Here is a 22463-nt window from a genome sequence, read left to right as displayed (position 1 = left end):
CTGTGATTTATGTCAAAGAGTGTTCTTCCTATCTTTTCTTCTAACAGTTTTATAGTGTCCGGTCTTACATTTAGGTCTCGAAACCATTTTGAGTTTATTTTTGTGTATGGTGTAGGGAGTGTTCTAATTCCATTCTTTTACATGTAGCTGTCCAGTGTTCCCAGAACCACTTATTGAAGAGCCTGTGTTTTCTCCATTGTATATCTTTGACTCCTTTGTCATAGATTAGTTGACCATAGGTGCGTGGGTTTATCTATGGGCTTTCTATCTTGTTCCATTGATCTATGTTTCTCTTTTTGTGCCAGTACCATATTGTCTTGATTACTTTAGCTTTGTAGTATAGTCTGAAGTCAGGGAGTCTCATTCCTCCAGTTCCATTTTTTCCTCTCAAGAGTGCTTTGGCTATTTGGGGTCTTTTGTGACTCCATACAAATTTTAAGATGTTTTGTTCTAGTTCTGTAAAAAATGCCATTGGTTATTTGATAGGGATTGCATTGAATCTGTAGATTGTTTTGGGTAGTATAGTCATTTTCACAATATTGATTCTTCCAATCCAAGAACATGGTATATCTCTCCAACTTTGGTATCATCTTTAATTTCTTTCTTCAGTGTCTTATAGTTTTCTGCATACAGGTCTTTTGTTTCCATAGGTAGGTTTATTCCTAGGTATTTTATTCTTTTTCTTGCAATGGTAAATGGGAGTGTTTCCATAATTTCTGTTTCAGATTTTTTATCATTAGTGTACAGGAATGAAAGAGATTTCTGTGCATTAATTTTGTATCCTGCAACTTTACCAAATTCATTGATTAGATACAGTAGTTTTCTGGTGGCATTTTTAGGATTCTCTATGTATAGAGATCTGCAAAGAGTGACAGTTTTACTTCTTCTTTTCCAATTTGTATTCCTTTTATTTCTTTTTCTTCTCTGATTGCTCTGGCTAGGTCTTCCAGAACTGTGTTGCATAATAGTTGTGAGCGTGGACATCCTTGTCTCGTTCGTTATCTTAGAGGAAATGCTTTCAGTTTTTCACCATTGAGAATGATGTTTTCTGTGGGTTTGTCATATATGGCCTTTATTATTTTGAGGTAGATTCCCTCTATGCCCACTTTCTGGAGAGTTTTTATCATAAATGGGTGTTGAATTTTGTCAAAAGCTTTTTCTGCATCTATTGAGATGATCATATGGTTTTTATTCTTCAGTTTGTTATTATGGCATATGACATTGATTGATTTGCATATATTGAAGAATTTTTGCATCCCTGGGATAAATCCCACTTAATCATGGTGCATGATTCTTTAGTGTATTGTTCAATTCTCTTTGCTAGTATTTTCTTGAGCATTTTTGCATCGATATTCATCATTGATATTGGTCTGTAATTTTCTTTTTTTTGTTGTATCTTTGTCTGGTTTTGGTATCAGGGTTATGGTGGCCTCATAGAATGAGTTTAGGAGTTTTCCTGCCTCTGCAATTTTTTGGAAGAGTTTGCGAAGGATGAGTGTCAGCTCTTCTCCAAGTGTTTGATAGAATTCACGTATGAAGCCATCTGGTCCTGGACTTTTGTTTGTTGCAAAATTTTTAATCACAGTTTCAATTTCATTACTTGTGATTGGTCTCTTCATATTTTCTACTTATTCCTGGTTCACTTTTGGAAGGTTATAGCTCTCTAAGAATTTGTCCATTTCTCCCAGGTTGTCTATTTTATTGGCATATAGTTGTTTGTAGTAGTCTCTTATAATCCTCTGTATTTCTGCAGTGTCTGTTGTAACTTCTTTTTCATTTCTAATTTTATTGATTTGAGTCCTCTCCCTCTTTTTCTTGATGAGTCTGGCTGATGGTTCATTAATTTTGTTTATCTTCTTAAAGAACCTGCTTTCAGTTTCGTTGATCTTTGTTGTTTTCTTTGTTTCTATTTCATTTATTTCTGCTCTGATCTTCATGATTTCTTTCCTCCTGCTAACTTTGTGTTTTGTTTGTTCTTCTTTCTCTAGTGCCTTTAGGTGTAACGTTGGATTGTTTATTTCAGATTTTTCTTTCTCTTGAGGTAGGCTTGTATAGCTATAAACTTCCCTCTTAGAACTGCTTTTGCTGCATCCCATAGGTTTTGGATTGTCGTGTTTTCATTGTCATTTGTATCTAGGTATTTTCTGATTTCCTCTTTTATTTCTTCAGTTATCTCTTGGTTATTTTGTAACATATTGTTTAGCCTCCAAGTGATTGTGCTTTTTATGTTTTTTTCCCTGTACTTGATTTCTAATCTTATAGCATTGTGGTCAGGAGGATGCTTCATATGTTTTCAATTTTCTTAAATTTACTGAGGCTTGATTTGAGACCCAAGATGTGACCTGTCCTGGGGAATGTTCCGTGCATACTTGAAAGTTGAATCTGCAGTTTTGGTATGGCATCTCATATAAATATCAATTAACTCTAACTGGCCTATTGTGTCATTTAAAGCTTCTGTTTCCTTAATTTTCTGTTATCTGTCCATTGGTGTAAGTGTTGTGTTAAAGTCCCCCACTATTATTGTGTTACGGTCGATTTTCTCTTTTAGAACTGTTAGCAGTTGCCTTATGTATTGAGGCGCTCCTATGTTGGGTGCATATATATTACAATTGTTATATTTTCTTCTTGGATTGATCCCTTGATCAGTATGTAGTGTCCTTCCTTGTCTCTTGTAACATTCTGTATTTTAAAGTCTATTTTATCTGATATGAGTATAGCTACTCCAGCTTTCTTTTGATTTCCATTTGCATGGAATATCTTTTTCCATCCCCTCACTTTCAGTCTGTATGTGTCCCTAGGTCTGAAGTGGGTCTCTTGTAGACAGCATATATATGGGTCTTGTTTTTGTGTCCATTCAGTTTGCTGAGTTATTATCATGAAATAATGTTCACTTTTTTCATAGTTACTGATCATATGATTTATCCCTCATTTTATTAATGTGCTATATCACATTTATTGATTTACATGTGATGAACCATCTTTGCATCCCAGGAATAAACCTGTTTGGTCATGGTGTATGATTCTTGTAATGTGCTGTTGAAGTTTGTTTGGTAATATTTTGTTGAGGATTTTGGCATCTGTGTTCATCAAGGATGTTGAGCATTGATTTTATTTTCTTGTAGTATGCTTGCCTGGCTTTGGTAACAGGGTAATATTGGCCTTTTAAAATGAGTTTGGAAGTTTTCCCTCCTCTTCAGTTCTTTGGAAGAATTTGAGATAGAATGGTTAATTTCTTTAAAGTGTTGGTAGAATTTACCAGTGAAGCCATCTGGTCTTGGAACTATTTTTGGTTGAGAGGTTTATTATTTACTGATTCAATCTCCTTACTTGTAATTTGTTCATATGTTCTATTTCCTTATGATTCATTCTTGGTAGGTTGTATGTTTCTAGGAATTTATCCATTTCTTCTAGGTTATCTAATTTGTTGGCATAAAATTACTCATAGTAATTTCTTCTGATCCTTTATCTTTGTTGTTACGCGTGGTAATATATCCCCTTTCACTTCTGACAATATTGAGTATTTTCTTTTTTTCCTAGTTAGTCTAGCTAAAGGCTTGCACATCTTTTTTTTTTTTCTAACCTTTAAAAAACCAGCTCTTACTTTCAGTGGTCGTCTGTTGTATTTCTAGTCCCTGTTTCATTTATATCTGCCCTAAATTTTTTTCCTTCCTTCTGATCACATTACGCTTAATATGTTGTTTAGTTCCTTTACTTTTTTTAGTTGTTTTTTTTAGGTTGTTTATTTTAGATCTTTCTTTTGTCTTAATGTAGACTTTTATCATTATACACTTCCCTCTTACAACTGTTTTTGCTGCAGCTCATAAGTTTTAGTACATTGTGTTTCATTTTCATTTGTCTCAAAATATCTTGTCAATTGCCCTTTGATTTCTTCTTCAACCCTTTTGTTCAGGAGTCTGTTGTTTAACCTACACATATTTGTGATATTTCTGGATTTCCTCCTATAATGTATTTTAGTGTCATATCATTGTAGTCGGAAACAATACAGTGATTTCAGTTATATTATGACCTAACAGATGATGTATCATGGAGAGTATTCCATGTATGCTTGGGAAGAATGTGTATTCTTCTGTTCTGCATATGTCTGTCAGGTCCATCTGGTATTATGTGTAGTTTAAGTCCAATGTCTCCTTATTGATTTTCTTTTTGGATGATGATCTAGCCATTGATGAAAATGGGGTATTGAAGTCCCGAAATACTGATTTGCTGCCTATTTCCGCCTTCAGGTTAGTTACTATTTGCTTTATATATAATTAGGGTGCTCTGATAGTGCAGGAATAAAAATGTATAATTGTATGTCCTCTTATAAGTAAATTTACTCCTTATCTTTATATAATGACCTTCTTTGTCTTTTGTTGCAGTATTTGACTTCAAGTTCATGTAAGTATAGCTACCACTGCTCTCTTTTGGTTTCCATTTGAATAGAATATCTTTTTCCATCCCTTTACTTTCAGTGTAAGTGTGTCATTAAAGCTGAAATGAGACTCTTGTTATCAGCAGACAGTTGGGTCTTCTTATTAAATTCATAAAACCACTCTGTGTCTTTTAGTGGGAGAATTTAATTCATTTGCATATAGAGGAATCATTGACAGGGAAGGACTTACTAATTCCATCATATTAATTGTTTCCTGGATTTTTTGTCATTCTTTTACTCCTTTCTTCTTTTCTTGCTGTTTTTCTTTGTGAATTGATAATTTTGTTGTGTTATGCTTTGGTTTTTGTCTCTGTTTTTTGGGTATCTACTAAAGGTTTTGATTCTTTGTTATCGTGAGCCTTTCATCCAATCTCTTAGAGTTATGACAGACTATTTTAAGGTGATAACTTAATTTTGAATCCATACAAAAGCACTACAATTTTACACTCTCCTTATTTTATGCTTTGATGTCACAATTCACATCATTTTATATTGTGAATCCATTAAAAAATTATTGCAGTGATAGTTGTTCTTGTCTTTAACTTTTATACTAAAGTTATAAGAGATTTACCCATCACCATCTTAGAGTATTCTGAACTATCTTTCGGCCTATGAGTTTTATACTTTCATGTGTTTTCATGTTCCTAATTAATTAACACGCTTTCATTTCAGATTGAAGGACTCCTTTGAACAACTTTTGTATAAACTCCTTCAGCTTTTCTTTGTTTATGAAAACTCTGTCTCTCCAATTCTAAAGGACAAGTTTGCTGGATAGAGCATTCTTGGCAGTTTTTTTTTCTTTGCACACTTTGAATATATCCTTCCTATCCCTTGTGGGCTGCAATATTTTGCTGAAAAATCTGTTAATCTTATGGGGATTCCCATGTATAAACAAGTGGCTTTTGTCTTCTTGCTTTTATGATTCTGTCTTTAATTTCTGATAATTTCATTATATTGTGTCTATGTGTAGGTCTCTTTGCATTAATCTTCTTTGGAGAGTTTTGGGCTTCCTCGATCTGGATATCTCTTTCTTTCCCCACATTAGGGAAGTTTTTAGGCAGTATTTCTTTGAATATTCTCTCTGCCCTTTCTTTCTTTCTCTTTCTTGAAGACCTCTAATGCATATATTGATCCACTTACTGGTGTCCCTTATGCGATCTTCACTTTTTTCTATTCTTCTTTCTTTTTGCTCTTTTGATTAGATAACTTCCACTGCCTTGTCTGATTCTTTCTTCCATTTGGTCTAGTCTGCTTGTGAAGCCCTGTATTGAATTTTTCAGTTCATTTATTCTTGAAATCTATGATTTCTGTTTAGTACTTCTTAATATTTTCTGTCTCTTTGTTGAAACTCACACTTTGCTCATGCTTTATTCTCCTGACGTCAGCATCTTTATTACCATTATTCTGAACTCTGTTGGGTAATTACTTATATCCACTTCATTAAGGTCAGCTCCTAGAGATCTGTTTATTTGTTTGAAACATCCCCGTTTCTTTACTTTCCTTGACTCTCTGTGTTGGTTTCTGTATAAAACAGCCCCTTTTCCCAGTTTAATCTGTCTTGTGTAGGATATGAACCTCCTTAATCAGCCTGGCCTAGTTGTTGAAATCATTGTCTTTGTTGTTAGTGACTTCCAGCAGTTGAGGGTGTTCCAAGACCCATCAGTGTGCTCAACGATGTGGTTAATGCTCATATGCCTCTTTAGGCTTCTGAACAACTGCCAGTTTCCTGCTGCTTTAACTACCTGATGCAGGTTAATTGGAAGCCCAATTATCAGGCAGGAGCTGGAAAAGTCAGAATATGACATATGTAGTCTAGCCCCTATGAAGAAGAATTCAGAGCTGGAAGAGTTTCTTCTTCCTCACTCTGCGCTGAGCCAAGGGAAATAATTACTCTGAATGCTTCTCTGTCCAAGTAAAACAGCCTTTGTTTTTAGTGGTCCCAGGCACTCATGAAGGCTGAGCCCTTTCAGGTCCCAGAGCTAGGTGAATTGGGGGCTAGTCCCTTAGGTGGCAGTTGAAAACTGGTGTGCTAGATGTGTGGACAAGCTCCTTCCAGGAGAGAAGATAAAAATTTGGTCTTACTTGGAGCTGGGGGAGGTAGCAGGGGACATGCCCACCAGCTTTACCAGGCTCCCAAATGGATCCCCGTGAGCTTCCACATGCAGACTAACTGGAAGCCAGAACCACAGGCAGCAGCTACGAAAATATACGACTTCCTTCCAGGGAGAAACATTCTTGCTGGGAGATGGGCATGTTTTTGTCATCTCCCTCCATGCTGGGTCTGGGTGTATAGATATGGGAAATCCTCATGCATCCATTTAAAAACTTCTTCTTTGTTTGCTATAGTACTGTGGTGCTCAGGAATGCAAGCCCAATTGACTTTCAGAGGTAGGTTATTTGGGGGTCCATCCCTCAGGTGGCAGTTTTTAAAGTCAGGGTTCTAAATGTGTAGACAAGCTCCCTCCAGGGCCATGCAGGAGACTTGGCTTTATTGTTGAAGGAAGCTGGGGGAGAGGGCAGAGTAAGTACCCACTGGCTCTTTTGGGCGCTGGGCAGGATTCCAGTCAGCTGAAATGCAAGCTGATTAGAAGCTGGACCCTCAGACAGTAGCTGGGAAAGTATGTAGTCCAACACCCTCCAGGAAGAAATTGGGAGATAAACATTTGTGTGTGTTCCCTCTGCTCTGCGTTTGGGGAGATAGCCAGAGGGAGTGCTCAAGCACCTTGTAAAAACTGCTTATTTGTTTGCTATAATATCATGGGACTTGTGAAGGGAAGCCCTTTTGGCTCTCAGAGCTAGATGATTTGGGGGTCCATCCCTCAGGCGGCAGCCTTAAAATCTGGGGCATTAGAAATGTGGTGCAAACACTGCACTAATTGGGAAGAGGCTAGAAGTTGGTGGTTTCAGAAAGATTATAAGCTGCTGTTCTTGGGTGGGGTTTATAGTAAGAGTGTGTCTCATCCTTTCCTACACATTTCTGAGTGGGTATTTTCTCAGTTTCCCAATGTGTCGGAGTCACTAAAGTTAGTTTCTTGATATCTTTCAGAGGGAATTGATCTGTGTGTAGCTGTATATTCAGTGCATCCATGGAAGGAGGGAAATTCAGGAGTCTCTTCTGTGTCCATCTTGAGGTACGTGTTGATCTTTTCTAATAACTAACTCCTGGTTTCATTGACTTTCAATATTGTTTTTCTGTTTTGTTTATGTATGCTGTAACATTTATTATTTTTCCCATCTGCTGGCCTTGGGTTAAGCTTTTTCTACTTCTTTAAGGAAAATGTTAGATTGTGGATATGAGATCTTTATTCTGTTTTAATGTAAGCCTTTACAGCTATAAACTTCCCTCTCATCACTGCTTGTGCTCCATCCCGTAAGGTTTGCTATTATGTAGTTTTTTTCTTTGGTCTCAAGGTATTTTGTAGTTTCTCTTGTAATTTCTTCCTTGACCCATCGGTTGTTTAACAGCGTGCTGTTTAATTTCCACATATTTGTGAATTTTTGTTTCCCTTCTGTTACTGATTTCCACTTTTATCCCATTGTGATGGAAAAAGATTCATTGTGTGATTTCAGTAGTTTTAATTTTTATTAAGAATTGTTTTGTGGCCTAACATATGGCTATTCTGGAAATGTTTCACGTACACTTGAGAAAAATCTGTAATTTACTGTCTTTGGGTAGAGAGCTGTGTATATATGTGTCTGTTAGGTCCATTTGGTTTATACTCTTGTTTAAGTTTTCTGTTTCCTTACTGATCTTCTGTGTGGTTGTTCTCTCCCATTTCTGAATGAAGGCTATCAAAGTCTTCAACTCTTACTGTTTCTCCCTTCCGTCAAGGTTTGCTTCATCTGTTAAGGAGCTCTGGTACAAATGTTTATAATTTTTATTTTTTCTTAGAGAATTGATCCTTTTCTCATTATATAAATTCCTTCTTTGTTCCTTGTAAAAGGTTTGACTTAAAGTCTAGTTTGTCTGATATTAGTATAGGCACCTTGTTCCCTTTTGCTCACTATTTGCATGGGATAGTTTTCCATTCTTCACTTTCAACCTGTGTATGTCCATAAATTTAAACTGAATCCCTTGTAGACAGCATAGACAGCTTATACTTGGATTCTGTTTTTTATCCATTCTGCCAGCTTATGCATCTTAATTGGTGAGTTTAATCCATTATTCTTAAAGTAATTACTGATAGAGAAGGACTTTTTTTTTGCCATTTGTGACATTTGTTTTCTGTATGCTTCATTAAATTTTTGTCCCTTCTTTATTGCCTTCTTTTGTGTTTATTTTATTTTTTTTGGAGTGACACGTTTTGATTCCCTTCTCACTTCCTTTTCTGTATACTTTGTAAATATTTTCTTTTTGGTTATCACAGGGATTACATACAATATCCTAAAGTCATAACAATCTGTTTTAAACTGTCAACAGCTTAACTTCAATAACATACAAAAATTCTACTCCTTCACAGCACCACTCCTCCAGTCTGTTATTGATGTTAAAAAATACATCCTTATATATTGTGTATCCATTAACAGAAATTATGTTAATTTTTAATTTTCTTACTTTTATCCCATAATATATATAAAGTGTGATTACCAACCCACGTTGCAATACTCATGTTTTTTATATTTCTCCACTTATTTACCTTAACCAGAGAACTATATATTTTCTTCTAGCTTTGAGCTACTTGTCTAGGATTTTATCATTTCAACTTGAAGGACTCCCTTTAGTATTTCTGGTAGGGAAGGTCTAATGATAGTAATTCCATCCAAGATTTGTTTACGTTGGAAAGCCTTAATTTCTCCTTTATTTTGAAGTACAGTTTTGCCGATATAGGAGTTTCAGTTTATAAGGCTTTTTTTTTTCCCTTCAGTACTTAAAATACATCATCCCAGTCCCTCCTGGACTGCAAGGTTTCTGCTGAAAAATCTGCTAAAAATTTTATTTGGCATCATTAATACATGATGATTCAGTTGTCTATTGATTCTTTCAAGATTCTTTGATTTTTACTTTTGTCAGGTTGATTATAATGTGTTTTAGTGTGGGTCTATTTGATTTTACCCTACAGTTTGTTTAACTTGTATTTTTCTATCCAAGTATTTCACAGTTTGGGAAGTTTTTGTCCATTATTCCTTCAGACGAGGTTTCTGCTGTTTTCTCACTCTCTTTTCTTCCTGGATTCCCGTAATGTCTTCTTTTTTGGATTCCCATAATTCCATTAGGGTCTGTTCACGTTTCTTCATTCATTTTCCTTTTTGCTCTGAGAGCTAATAATTTCAAATGATTTTTCTTCAAGTTTACTGATGCCTTCCTCTGCCTGTTTCAGTCTGCTTTTGAACCGCTCTTGTGAAATTTTCAATTTAGTTACACTTTTAACTCCACATTTGCTTTTTTTAAATAAATTCTGTCTCTTTGTTGATATTCTCACTTTGTTGATATATCATCTTCCTGATTTCCTAGGCAGTTGTTTTCAAGAGTTCATCTAGCAACTCTGAAGCCTGTGTTTCTTTAGTGTCACTTTCTAGAGAGTTATTATGTTCCTTTGAGTGGGCCACATTTTCCTGTTTTTTTCTGTGTTTTGTGAGCTTTTGTCAAAAATTGCATATTGAAAAATACAGCCACCTCTCCCAGCCTTGTAGACTGGATACTTGCAGAGGAAGGCCTTCACTAATCAGCCTGGTGTAATGACTTAAGGTCTTCTCAGATCTTTTCTGAGGATGTGCCTTCACTGGACCTGTGTCTGCAGCCCAGCCACAGCCCCCTAATTCTGCCACACACAGATGTTTCATTTCCCCAAGAGCCGCACCCCTGTCTTCTTGGCCCTTAAATGTTCTGTTGTATTCCTCTGTCAGTAATCTCTGCCTTCCAAGTGTGTGCAGGTCTACAGTTGCCATGAAGTTTTCATGGGCCATTGAATCCATCATTGCTTTCACAGCCACCAATCTGATATACAAAATATTCCACTATTCCTATCTCAACTGTTAGTCATGTGAGACAGAAATCAGACTCTCAGACATTGCCTGGCATGCCACACATTGCAATCAAGTTGCACTCTTTTACTTTTCTCCCAATGGAGGACCAGTAATTGGGCAGCTTTCACTCTCCTGCACCATATTGAGTCAGGAGTGGGTTAGGATAAGAGTGAGCAAAAATGTCACGAAATTTGCTATCATTTTGAGAGTGACTCTTTCTTGACTGGGCATTCACTTTGTTGCTTCAGATTACTGACTGGTTTCTAGAGCTCCCACAAAGCTATTTGTATTCTATTGTTTAGTTCAGTGTTTTCATGGGGTTACAGACCTGGAGTTTCCTATTCTGCCATCTTACCTATATCACTGCTGTCCTTCATTTTTGGAAGATGGTTTTACCAGATATAGAATTCTTGGTTAACAGTGTTTTTCTTTCAACACGTGAATATGAAATCCACCAGCCTTCTCCCTTGACGCTTTCAAAATTCTTTGTTAGTTTTTGCAATTTTAAAATAGTGTTTTCATTTAGATCTCCTGTTGGAGTTCACTGAGTTTCTTGGATATGTACTTTCATGTATTTTATCATATTTGAGGAGTTTGGGACAATTATCTCTTCAAATATTTTCCCTGACTTTCTATCCCTTTCTCTCCATGCAGCATTCCTATTATGGATATGTTGTCATACTTGATGATGTCTTGTAGATCTTTTACGTTCTGCTCGTTATTCTTCACTCTTTCCTCTTTCCACCTCTCAGACTGGATAGTCTCAATCAGTTCTTCTTCAAATGTGCCAATTCTTTATTCTCCCTGCTTAAATCTGCTAGTGAATCCCTCTAATAACTTCCTTATTTCAGTTGTGGCACTTTTCAACTCTAGAATATATATTTGATTCCTTTTTGTAATTTATTTCTCTTTATTAGTGTTTGTCACTTGGTGAGGCACCATTTTCCTGATTTCCTTTAGTTCTTTGTCCAAAATTTCATTGAGTTCTATGGGAATATTTAAGAGAGTGATTTAAAGTCTTTTTAATGCCTGGACAATGTGTATATGTGTATGTCCACATTGTGTGGACAATGTATATGTGTATATATACACACACACGCATATATATATATATATACACATTTATATATATATACATATATATATACACATATATATATATATACACACATTTTTTTCCTCATTCATGGATCAAACTTTGTTGTTTGTTTTCATATCTCATAACTCTTTGTTGAAAATTTATATGTTAAATAATATAAAGTAGAAATTCTGGAAATCAGATTCTCCCTTCCCATCAGGATTTTCTGTTACAGCTGTTTGTTACTGTTGTTGTTGGTGGCGGTGGTATTGCTCCTGTTTGTTGAAATCTAGCTTGCATTGGGAAGATGTAATGGTTGTTACAGGTTGGAAGGAAGCTTTATGATATGAGAAGCCCATCACATTTTTTTGTGACTTTATTTTAAATTAATATAAAATGATGTTGGTTTTGTTGGATATATTTTTATGCTCCATGCTACTAACGTTTAAGATTCAAACATTTGACAAAAGTGTATTTAGGACTTTTCATAAGTATTTGATTGAGAATATTTAGTGGTGATATTTTGTTTATTGTATATACATGGGTCTTTTTGGGGCTTACTTTGGGCTTACTTTGTTCTTCTTTTTTCTAGTTTCTTGAGGTATGATGTTAGGTTGTTTATTTGAGACTTTTCTTTTATCTTAATCTAGGAATTTATGACTATAAACTTCCCTTGTAAAACTGCTTTTGATGTATCCCATATGTTTTGGTATACTGTTTTCATTTTAATTTTTCTCAAGACATTTTCTAATATGTCTTTTGTTTTCATTTTTGAAAACAAAATAATCTTTCTCAAGATTATATTATTTAATTTCCACACAATTTGTGAATTTTCCAGCTTTTTTTATGTTGCTTTTTATTTACATTCCATGGTGGACAGAAAAAATACTTAGTATAATTCAGTCTTGCTAATTTTATCAAGACTTGTTTTGTGACCTAATATGTGATCTAGGAGAAAGTTCCATTTAGAGTTGAGAATAATATCTAACTGTTGGGTGGAATTTTCTATATATGGCTCTTAGGTCCATTTGGTTTATAATGTTGTTAAAAGTTAGCTGTTCCTTTATTGATTTTACGTCTGTATGTTCTATCCATTATTGAAAATGTTCTGTGACACTTCAAAAATTTGTATCAGGGACTTCTCATTGACTCCATGCTGGCCCACAGTGAAGCTAAAAATAGTATTTCCTGCAGGCATTCTTTTTCTTTAAGCTGCAATGCAAAGAGACAGAATGACAGTCTCCCCTTTTGTTTCTGTTTTATTTTTTTTAATATTTATTTATTTGACAGTGCCAGGTCTCAGTTGTGGCATGCGGGATCTTCATTGCCGCATGTGGGATCTAGTTCCCTGATCAGGGTTCAAACCCAGTCCCCCTGCATTGGGAATGCGGAGTCTTTTTTTTTTAATTGGAGTATATTTGCTTTACAGTGTTGTGTTAGTTTCTGTTGTACAGCAAAGTGAATCAGCTATACATATACATATATCTCCCCTTTATTGGATTTCCTTCCCATTTAGGTCACCACAGAGCCCTGAGTAGAGTGCCCTGTGCTATACAGTAGGCTCTCATTAGTTATCTATTTTATATATAGTATCAAGAGTGTATATATGTCAATCCCAGTCTCCCAATTCATCCCACACCCACTCTCCCCTTGGTATACATGCGCTTTTTCTCTACATCTGTGCCTCTATGTCTGCTTTGTAAATAAGATCCTCTATACAAATTTTTTCAGATTCCAAATATATGCGTTAATATACGATATTCGTTTTTCTCTTTCTGACTTACTTCACTATGTGTGACAGTCTCTAGGTCCATCCGCATCTCTACAAATGACCCAATTTTGTTGCTTTTTATGGGTAATACTCCACTGTATATATGTACCATATCTTCTTTATCCATTCCTCTGCTGATGGACTTTAAGGTTGTTTCTATGTCCTGGCTATTGTGAATAGGGCTGCTGTGAACATTGGGGTGCACTTGTCTCTTCTTTCTCTTTAAGCTACAATGCAAAGAAACAGAAGAACAGGTGTTTCCCTTTAATTACTTAGAGTTTGACACCGCCCCCCCCCTTTGTTTCTGTTCTGAACACTGGCCACAAAATAGTTACAGTTTGACACAATACTTGCCAATGAAATACCACCTGAGAGATTCTGAGAACTTACTTGTTTTCCTGATCCAGCATGACTCCTTCCAACTTCTGTTGTCCTTTATAGGTCAATCATGCACACTTGAAAGCAAAAGAACACTTTCCAAAGATGATGTGGCAGGGTGATAAAACTTACCTGAGTCCTTCATCACATCATTGAGCTATCTCTCCAGCCCTGGATTTCTTATTAGGTGAGAAGGATAAACTGCAATATATTTAAGCCACTGCTGTATAATTTCCTGTATTCTTGGTAAAGAATGACCCACCTGGAAATGGCATTTCGAGATGCAGACCTCAATATTTAAAGTTGGCTGAATGGGGGTAGAAGAGAATATTCAGTTATTCCAGGCAAGAAAATTAGACATCTTTATTACATGGTGATGAAAATGTGTGATCGAACAGATACGTACTTATCCTGGGACACAAAATATAGGGTAAGGAGAAATTATAAAAGAAAAAAAATCGAGAATTTTAACTTGGGTGTGTTATATTTTGCTACTTTCTACGCAGTCCTCAAAGGCAGGGATGACTTCAGACTTCAGACAACCATTCTGCTCAAAACATGGAAGAATGAAATATAGCTTTGCTAAGGGAACATTCTCTAACTGCAGGCTGTAATGTATATTGAGTCAAAGAGTCATGATTTGGATTTCTGTGAGTTGAAATAATAACAGCTAACATTTATATGACACTCCCTACATGCTAAACACTGTTGTAAGCACTTTACATTTATTAACATATTTAATCCTCACAACAGCCCTGTGATGGGTGCCATTATCTGCAACATCAGAGGGAACCATGTGATCATTGTAGCCACCAGCTGACCCTACAGCCACCTTGTGCCTCCCTTGGTCCCACCCAAGAATTTCTGAGCCTTCTTTCTGGTGAGTCTTGTGGCCTTTTCTCCCTCATTGTGAATCCTCCTGCCAATAAAACATGCTGTGAATGTTAACAAAAGGAAACCTCAACTAGAATTGGAGTCTGGAAGGCCGCCCCGTAGAGGGAGCTCTCATGCCGTGTCACTCATCATCAATTACCCCAACAGGTATTGACAGATTTCTAAATGGAGGCCCAGAGAGGTTAATTACTGGTTGTACTGGGTCTCCCTTTTTTTTTGAAGCTGCATAATTTAGTCTCTCATTTCACTAGCAAAAGTTTTGTTCAGACCATATATCAACTTGTTTTTGTTTGTTTGTTTTATTGAAGTATAGTTGATTTACAGTGTTGTATTAATTTCTGCTGTACAGCAAAAGTGATTCCAATATATACATATATACTCTTTTTTATATTCTTTTCCATTATGTTTTATCTCAGGATATTGAATATTGTTCCCCGTGCTATACAGTAGGACCTTGTTGTTTATGCATTCTATATGTAATTGTTTGCATCTGCTAACCACAAACTCCCAGTCCATCCCTCCCCCAACCACAAGTCTGTTCTGTATGTCTGTGAGTCTGTTTCTGTTTTGTAGATAGGTTCATTTATATATTTTATTGATAGATTCCACATATAAGTGATATCATATGGTATTTGTCTTTCTCTTTTTGACTTACTTCACTTAGTATGATAATCTGTAGCTCCATCCATGTTGCTGCAAATGGCATGACGTCACTCTTTTTTATGGCTGAGTGTTACTCCATTTTATATATATACCATGTCTTCTTTATCCATTCACCTGTTGATGGACATTTAGGTTTCAATTTGTTTATTGTTTCTTGGGGGGTTTTTTTTCAATTTAAGCCAAATTTAACAAAAACCCAGCCACCTATGTTTTCCTAGGCCTTCTGCCCAGATCCTCCTAGGACCATGCCTGGGAAATGTACCAGTGCCCCTTAAGACTCCAAGTCTTAAGTAAAAACAGCTTGAATAAAACTTAGGATCATCACTCAAACAATGAAATCTGGATGTCAGAAGAACTCACCAGAACACCTGAGGAGTACTGAGAAGCCAGTGGGGCTCAATGGGTCCATGCTTGGTACCAAGCACCAGTTTGGGGTGGACATCAGGTGTCCTCTGGTGGGTATCTCTGATATCCTGCTGGCTACACCATGCATGTTTGAAGAAAAAATTAATCAGTTGACCTAAGAAAAAGATGGAAAATTTTATTTGAACCACCCTGAAGATTACAACCCAGGAAACAGGCTTTCAGAAAGCTCTGAGGCTGTGACAAAGTGAGAGAGTGACATTGACATATATACACTACCAAACGTAAAATAGATAGCTAGTGGGAAGCAACCGCATAGCACAGGGAGATCAGCTCGGTGTGACCACCTAGAGGGGTGGGATAGGGAGGGTGGGAGGGAGAGAGACAGAAGAGGGAAGAGATATGGGAACATATGTATATGTATAACTGATTCACTTTGTTATAAAGCAGAAACTAACACACCACTGTAAAGCAATTATACTCCAATAAAGATGTAAAAAAAAAAAAAAGAAAGCTCTGAGGACTGCACCCATTAGAGGTCAAAGCACAGTTAAATAAGTATTTGAGATAAAGGGTTATATGTCAAAACAATATGTATTGTTAACAGTTTACACAATCCAGATGTACACATACAAAGCAAGTATCAATAGAAGGTCATGGGCCATCATAGCCCCTTACAAGATAAAGATGAAAGGTTATCTCCTAAGGAGTTATGATCCTTGATGAGATTAAGATGGAATGTTATCTCCTAAGAAGGTCTGGTTAATGCAGATGCACAACACACACTAAAGGGGTGGGAGGAGGCCCAAATGGTCAAAGAAAATTTTTATGTTTAAATTTTTCTTATCTTGTCATAAAGTATGAATTTTATTTCATCATGAGGAAGAGAAGGAAACTGTCATCAGGTAATCTGTCACTTGCTAGTTATTCAGTTTCACTGTATTTTCTGCGGTTTCAATGAGCTCCTTGGAAACATTTTTTATTGAGTTTTTCTTTCTTTAAATTGTTGCTTTTGTATAGGTGGTACCCTACAAAATAGTTTCAGAATTAACTCCTCTCTCTCCTTATGTAAAAAAGTTTTCACCTGTAAAATTTGGTTCTGCTATTAAAGTAGGCATTCAGTTTAAAGTAAACAGGTTTATTACTTTCATAGACTCAATATTAAATATTACCACTTCAATAAGATAAAATTTGAACATCAATATTAGACAAGGTTGTCACATGTAATATCAATTATACATTTTTAACCCACTGGACCAAATAATGGGCATGCAGTTAGTAACACAGTAGAAGGATATGATGAAAACCAGAGCTATTTGTGTTGTCAGATGAATGAGTATTCTAAACGTTTATTTTAAGGACAAAATGTGCTCCTCCAAAATGGGATAAGAGCCACTCTAAAATGAGAAGTCATCTCACTTGGATACAGTTTATTGGAAAACACTCACCAGGGGTCAATTCCTGCTTCAGCTGGTAGAGAACTAAGCAGACTGTGATATGTCATCGCCAGATTCCATTCAAGGATTAATGGCTCCAAAGAACAAGATGCCTCTCTAAGTCTTCCTGTAACTTTACACCCAATAGTGACTTGTCCCTCCATTCTAGTCGCCTTTGCACACCGAGGGGCAGAGGATGGCTTTTCACAAGTCTCAGAGGAACAGGGCACATGGATAATCCAATACATGTTCTAAATCATCTCTTTTGGTTCAGGCCAAGTCATGGCACTTGTGGGATCTGCCAAAACAGAAGCTCCCCTGCCCTGGGGTGGGTGGGATAGCAAGAGATGGAATTTGTTTAGAGCCATCTCTCACCACAAGGGAAGGCTACAATGTCCCTGGAAAGATAATTGTCTGATTCTGCTACTAATTTGGTTCAAATGACCTTGGAAGGCTGAGGGATTTCTGTAACTCCTCCACTCCATATATAAAGGACTGTAACAATGAGATTTCAGGACAGCACCTGTGGTCTCCGCAAATCAGAGCTGAGGATCCAGGAGTGGGACTCTGAGACTTGCCCTCCTTTGCGTCCCAGCAGGATATCAGTTCACCTGTAAATTCATCTTTAAGGTACAGTGTGTTCAGCTTTGTGTTGTCAGGTGTGGGAATAGCTTACATCTGGGGCTGGGAGTTGAGTCCCAATTTTTATACATGTGTCCTTTTTGGCCATTTGGACTCATTTTTTTCCCCTCACTTTGAACACCCCACCCTGTACCTGTTTGGAAATAGAGTTGGACAGGCCAATAGGACTTTTCCATCTCTTGATTTCTACATGTCAGTTATGCATAATTTCAAGTTAAAGAGTGTGAAAAAAAAATCAGAAATCAGTTTTTTATCTCACTGAACAAGGCTCTCTTAAGATTAAATAAATAAAATACAGAATACACCTCATGTTGATTAATGGGTAACTTAGTCTTTCCTTTTAGCACAAGAATGCAATAAAACTTGTTAAAATTTACATTTATTTGTTTAAATGAGTTTTTTTTTAATGTTTGAACACAATTGACTTAAAACACATACTAACTCTATATTGGCACTGCCGTGGTTTGTTTATCCATTAATTCAACAAATATTTTTTGAGTGCCAACTACTTTCCAGGGTCTATCTTGGGGTGGCACATTCACATATGTTCTCCTGAGTACAAGACTAGAAGCTGTGCTTTCATCTTTTCACTAAGAGCTGAATACATTTACAGTCTGGTATTTTCTGCCCTAGTAGAGACTAAAAGCACCGCTATAGAAGATGATTATCTAAGTCCATAAACTTTCCAACATTTCCATAACTGCAGAGTGCAATTTAGAATTATACATTCAACGTTTAATAATACATAGCCTTTGACCTGCAGTTATACTTCTAGGAGTTTATGCTCCATATATACTTGTGAACAAAATGTATGATTCACTCTGTAATTTTTTTGTCCAAATAAGAATTAATTTAATGTCCATCAATACAAGAATGCTTAAATAAATTATGGCATATCCATTAAAAGTGGCAACCGTGAAAAACAATACGGGCTGGTAAGGAAATATTTTTTGAAGTGAAAAAAGAAAAATGCAGAACAGTGTATATAGTATGGTTCTACTTGCAAAAAGCATGCACACATGTGGTTTCATTAAAATGGAAATATAAATAAGACATCATTAACAGTGGACAGCTTTGGGAAGTGTATCTGGCAACAGCAAGGAAAGAGAAGATTTTGAGTTTTATATCCTTCAGTACTTTTTGAAATGTTTTGCTGTGTACTACTCTATTTTCACATTCTTTAAGGAGCATCTTTGCTTATAGTGTAAAACTTCAAAACTGATTGACCAAATTATTTGGGGGATTTTCTGACAAGAAAGACTGAATAAATTGTGGCATGCAATAATTTTCATATGTACCCCCAATATATGGACCATCACAACAAAAGGGGAAAAATTTTAAAAGTGACCTACAATACTCAGAGCGAAAAAGGAAGGTGAATGCTGCTCTAAGTCTCCATATTTTGGTCTCAAGTGTCTTATCTCCTTCAATACCACCACCAAGTGTGCCAACTGTGTTTGTCCTCCTTGTCAGCCATGCTCACTGTTTTCTCCTCGCACTCCAGTCTTCCAGAATTTGTCTGTTTGGACACAGCTGCCTCTCTCACATCTCTTGATTTTCTAAAGAATTATGCTTTATTGATCATAATGATCCAGCTTATTTAGAACCTGCTCTCTGTGGGGCAGAAATGTGAGATAACAACCAGCATGATTTTATTCTCACTCAGCAGAGCGATAAAAATGATTAACGAGGTTTGTTCCATATATTCCACTTTCTAAAAGAAAAAGAAATGTTTCTAGACATGCAACTATTTGGGAAATCAGACTCTGGCTAAAACCCACTTTTTTAAAGAAGATACACAGATCATTTTCTGTCCAGGAAAAAGTAACATTGATTAATGACAGTCAAGTAGCCACTGGGCTGGAATTGGGGATGGGGGGAGAAATGATATTTTAGCCAAATTTTATATCTTAGCCATCTTACCACTTACTTTTAAAGATTTTTTTTAATGGGAGTAGAATATAAAATTTGCTAGAGAAGTTATCACTTTTAGCTCAAAATTCTTTGGAGAATTTTGACTTACCAGATGACTGATGTCATCATGAGGGAATCATAGGTGTTTTGTCCATTGGGCAAGAAAGTTTACGGTGCACTGGGTGAAGGGTGTTCTATTAAGCAAGGTCCTTGGCCCACAGTATTTAGAGTTTGGTTAATGGGAAAAGGGGATGGAGACCTGGCTCTTGGTCCCAACTCAGCCAGACACAGAGGCTCTCTGTGCTTCAATGGAGTTGGGCAAATGCAGACCCAGGGGCTTCTCAGTGACTGGCAAGATGGATTTTATGGCCCCCCAGTTCCCTTCCAACCCCAGTAAGGTGTCTAGACATCAAATGGAACAGCCTAGATGTGACCAATATAAACCTACAGTGGTTAGCAGTGACCAGGGAGGTGGAGGAGGCTAAACTCTGTTTGCTTTTGCTTTGTAGTGTTTTATTTTAACTCTACATGTGCCCAGTGTATATTTTTTCCTGGAGTCTAAGGCATAGCTACATGGTTCACGGAGAACTCCAAGGTTTTTCCCATTAGACCATGTAGGACTCAGAAACTGGTGACCGAAAGGCCAAATCTAGCCAACAGACATTTTCTGATATTCATACAATGCTTTAAAATGTCTTAAATTCATTATCAACATTTTAAAAATAAGGAGATAACACATTTTTAGAAATCAGAATTTTTAGCTTGTCTTGAAAAACTTTTGGCAGCTCTGGGACCAAGCTCTGCTGGCAACAGTCCGTTCGAGCTGTGTCTCCTTTAAATGGGCCATGCATTCTAGAATTTGTTACAGAGCCATCTAAATGCACCTGGACCCTACAGGCTTCTGAGTCTGTGGCCTGTGACTTGTAGGCAGTCAATGTTATGGATATGAATTAGACCACCCAGGATTTTATTAAGCAATTACTCTGTCAGGTGCTAAATACTTATCACAGCAGCTTTTTCAGTTGAAAATTAATTTAATCTTGTGAAAGTATGTATTGTTCCATTTTACAGATGAGAAAACAGACCTGGTTCAAGTAACTTGCCCATGTGGAACGTAGAGGTCTCCTAACTCCTAGTTCACGGCTGTTTCCATGACTCAGGTAGGGTGGTGCTCCTGGAGGGGTTAATTCTGAGCTCGTTGAAAATGTTCCTCTGCTAGAGAATGGTCCATAATTCATAACTGTCAGTAGTGTCAGGAAGATGCGTGTACTTGATATAAATTTTTTTAACTTTTTATTTTGAAATCATTTTAGATTTAGACAAAGTTGCAAATCTGTCACCCACTTTTCTCTAATAGTAACATCTTACATAACCAGGTACATTTATCAAAACTATGAAATAAAAATTGGTACAATAAAATTAACTGCAGGGCTTCCCTGGTGGCACAGTGGTTGAGAGTCCGCCTGCCGATGCAGGGGACACGGGTTCGTGCCCCGGTCCGGGAAGATCCCACATGCCACAGAGCAGCTGGGCCCGTGAGCCATGGCCGCTGAGCCTGCGCGTCCGGAGCCTGTGCTCCACAACGGGAGAGGCCACAACAGTGGGAGGCCCGCGTACCGCAAAAAAAAAAAAAAAAAAAAAATTAACTGCAGACTTTGTTCTGATTCCTCCACTTTTTCCACTGATGACCTTTTTCCTGTTTCAGGATCCAATCCAATCTACATTGTATTTATGGTAACTAGATCAATTCCAGTCTGTGACAGTTTTTCAGCCTTTCCTTGTCTTTTGTGACCTTGACACTTCTAACAAGTAGTGATCAGGTATTTTGTAGTGTTCCAGAATTTGATTTTGTCTGCAGTTTTCTCATGAATAGACAGACTTAACTTTCTGGTGTTAAGGAAAGTATACCACAGAGGTGATGTGTCCCTCTGGCTTATATCAGAGGACATGTGATATCAATATTGCTTATTACTAAGGATGTGAACCTTGGTCATGTGGTTAAGGGTGCTATTTGTTTCTCTACTGTAAAGTTACTATTTTCCCTTCAGTCACCAAGTCATCCCCGACTCAAGGGGAGGGGAATTCAGCTCCATTCTCAGGATGGGGGCCAGTAATCAAGAATTTGTGGTCATATGTTAAAATTACCACAGTGGTTACTGAATTTTTGGAGAGATTTTTTTGAGGCTATGCAAATACACTATTTCTCCTTAAAGTTTCATCCACTAATTTTATCATTCATCAAAGGATCCTACCTGCAGCAACTATTGTGGTATTCTCATGATGATATTTCTATTCCCCTCATTCCTTCTACATTTATTCATTGGAATTCTTCTGAAAGGAATGTGTTCCTTCTCCCCCATTTATTTATTTCACTAATTTATATTGGATCCATTCTTTGGTCATAACTAATATCATGTCATTTGTTGCTCAAATTGTTCCCAGTTTTAGATATTGGGTGCTCTTTCAAGTTGGCTTCTCATCTTTCTTCAATGCCCCTCTTACTTTTTGGCATTACAAAATGCTCCTCAGTACCAAGGATTTTAAACGGTAATGTGTGTCCAGGATTTATTCAGTGCTCTGCATAAGAAGTTGGTGGGGGGTGGGAGGGGGCAGTAAATGTGAGAGAAAAAGGTAAATAACAATTTGTCTCTTGAAAGAAGAAAAGAGTAATTTTTATTTTTTTAACTTTTTATTTGGAAAAAAATGTCAAGATTGTGAAATGTTACAAGAATAGTTCTGATCTAGTTACCAAGACTCCCAGTCTAACCCCACAGAGATACAAAAACTCTCAGGATTGAAACTGTAGGTTGGACCTGGGTGAGTCCAACAAATGCCCTTGCAGAGAATAATTATATTCTCTGATGACAGAAACTAAGCAGTCTTTTAGTTTTTCTAGGGTAGGTGAACTTTCCCCTAAATGAGTGGGGA

The 22463-nt window shown here is 36.8% G+C and overlaps 1 protein-coding gene across 4 annotated transcripts in view; it reads left to right on the top strand.

Annotated features, from left to right (window-relative positions):
- Window positions 1–22463, top strand: part of FAM240B (family with sequence similarity 240 member B) — an 86738-nt gene that overhangs the window by 37210 nt on the left and 27065 nt on the right. For 2 of the 4 annotated variants that reach the window (XM_060300016.1, XM_060300017.1), the window contains exons 1-2: window positions 17478–17609; window positions 20607–20695. The exons of 1 other annotated variant lie outside the window; for it this stretch is intronic. In XM_060300016.1, the coding sequence (XP_060155999.1) occupies window positions 20687–20695 (9 nt within the window). In that variant the 5' untranslated portion in view covers window positions 17478–17609; window positions 20607–20686. Of the gene's footprint in view, window positions 1–7478; window positions 7564–13686; window positions 13811–14376; window positions 14488–17477; window positions 17610–20606; window positions 20696–22463 lie in introns of those variants that run through there. One more of the 4 variants, XM_060300015.1, reaches the window with a different exon arrangement.

The sequence above is a fragment of the Globicephala melas genome, chromosome 6, assembly GCF_963455315.2.
Source record: "Globicephala melas chromosome 6, mGloMel1.2, whole genome shotgun sequence".
Classification (NCBI taxonomy): Eukaryota; Metazoa; Chordata; class Mammalia; order Artiodactyla; family Delphinidae; genus Globicephala; species Globicephala melas.
This window is presented reverse-complemented; position numbering and strand designations above follow the sequence as displayed.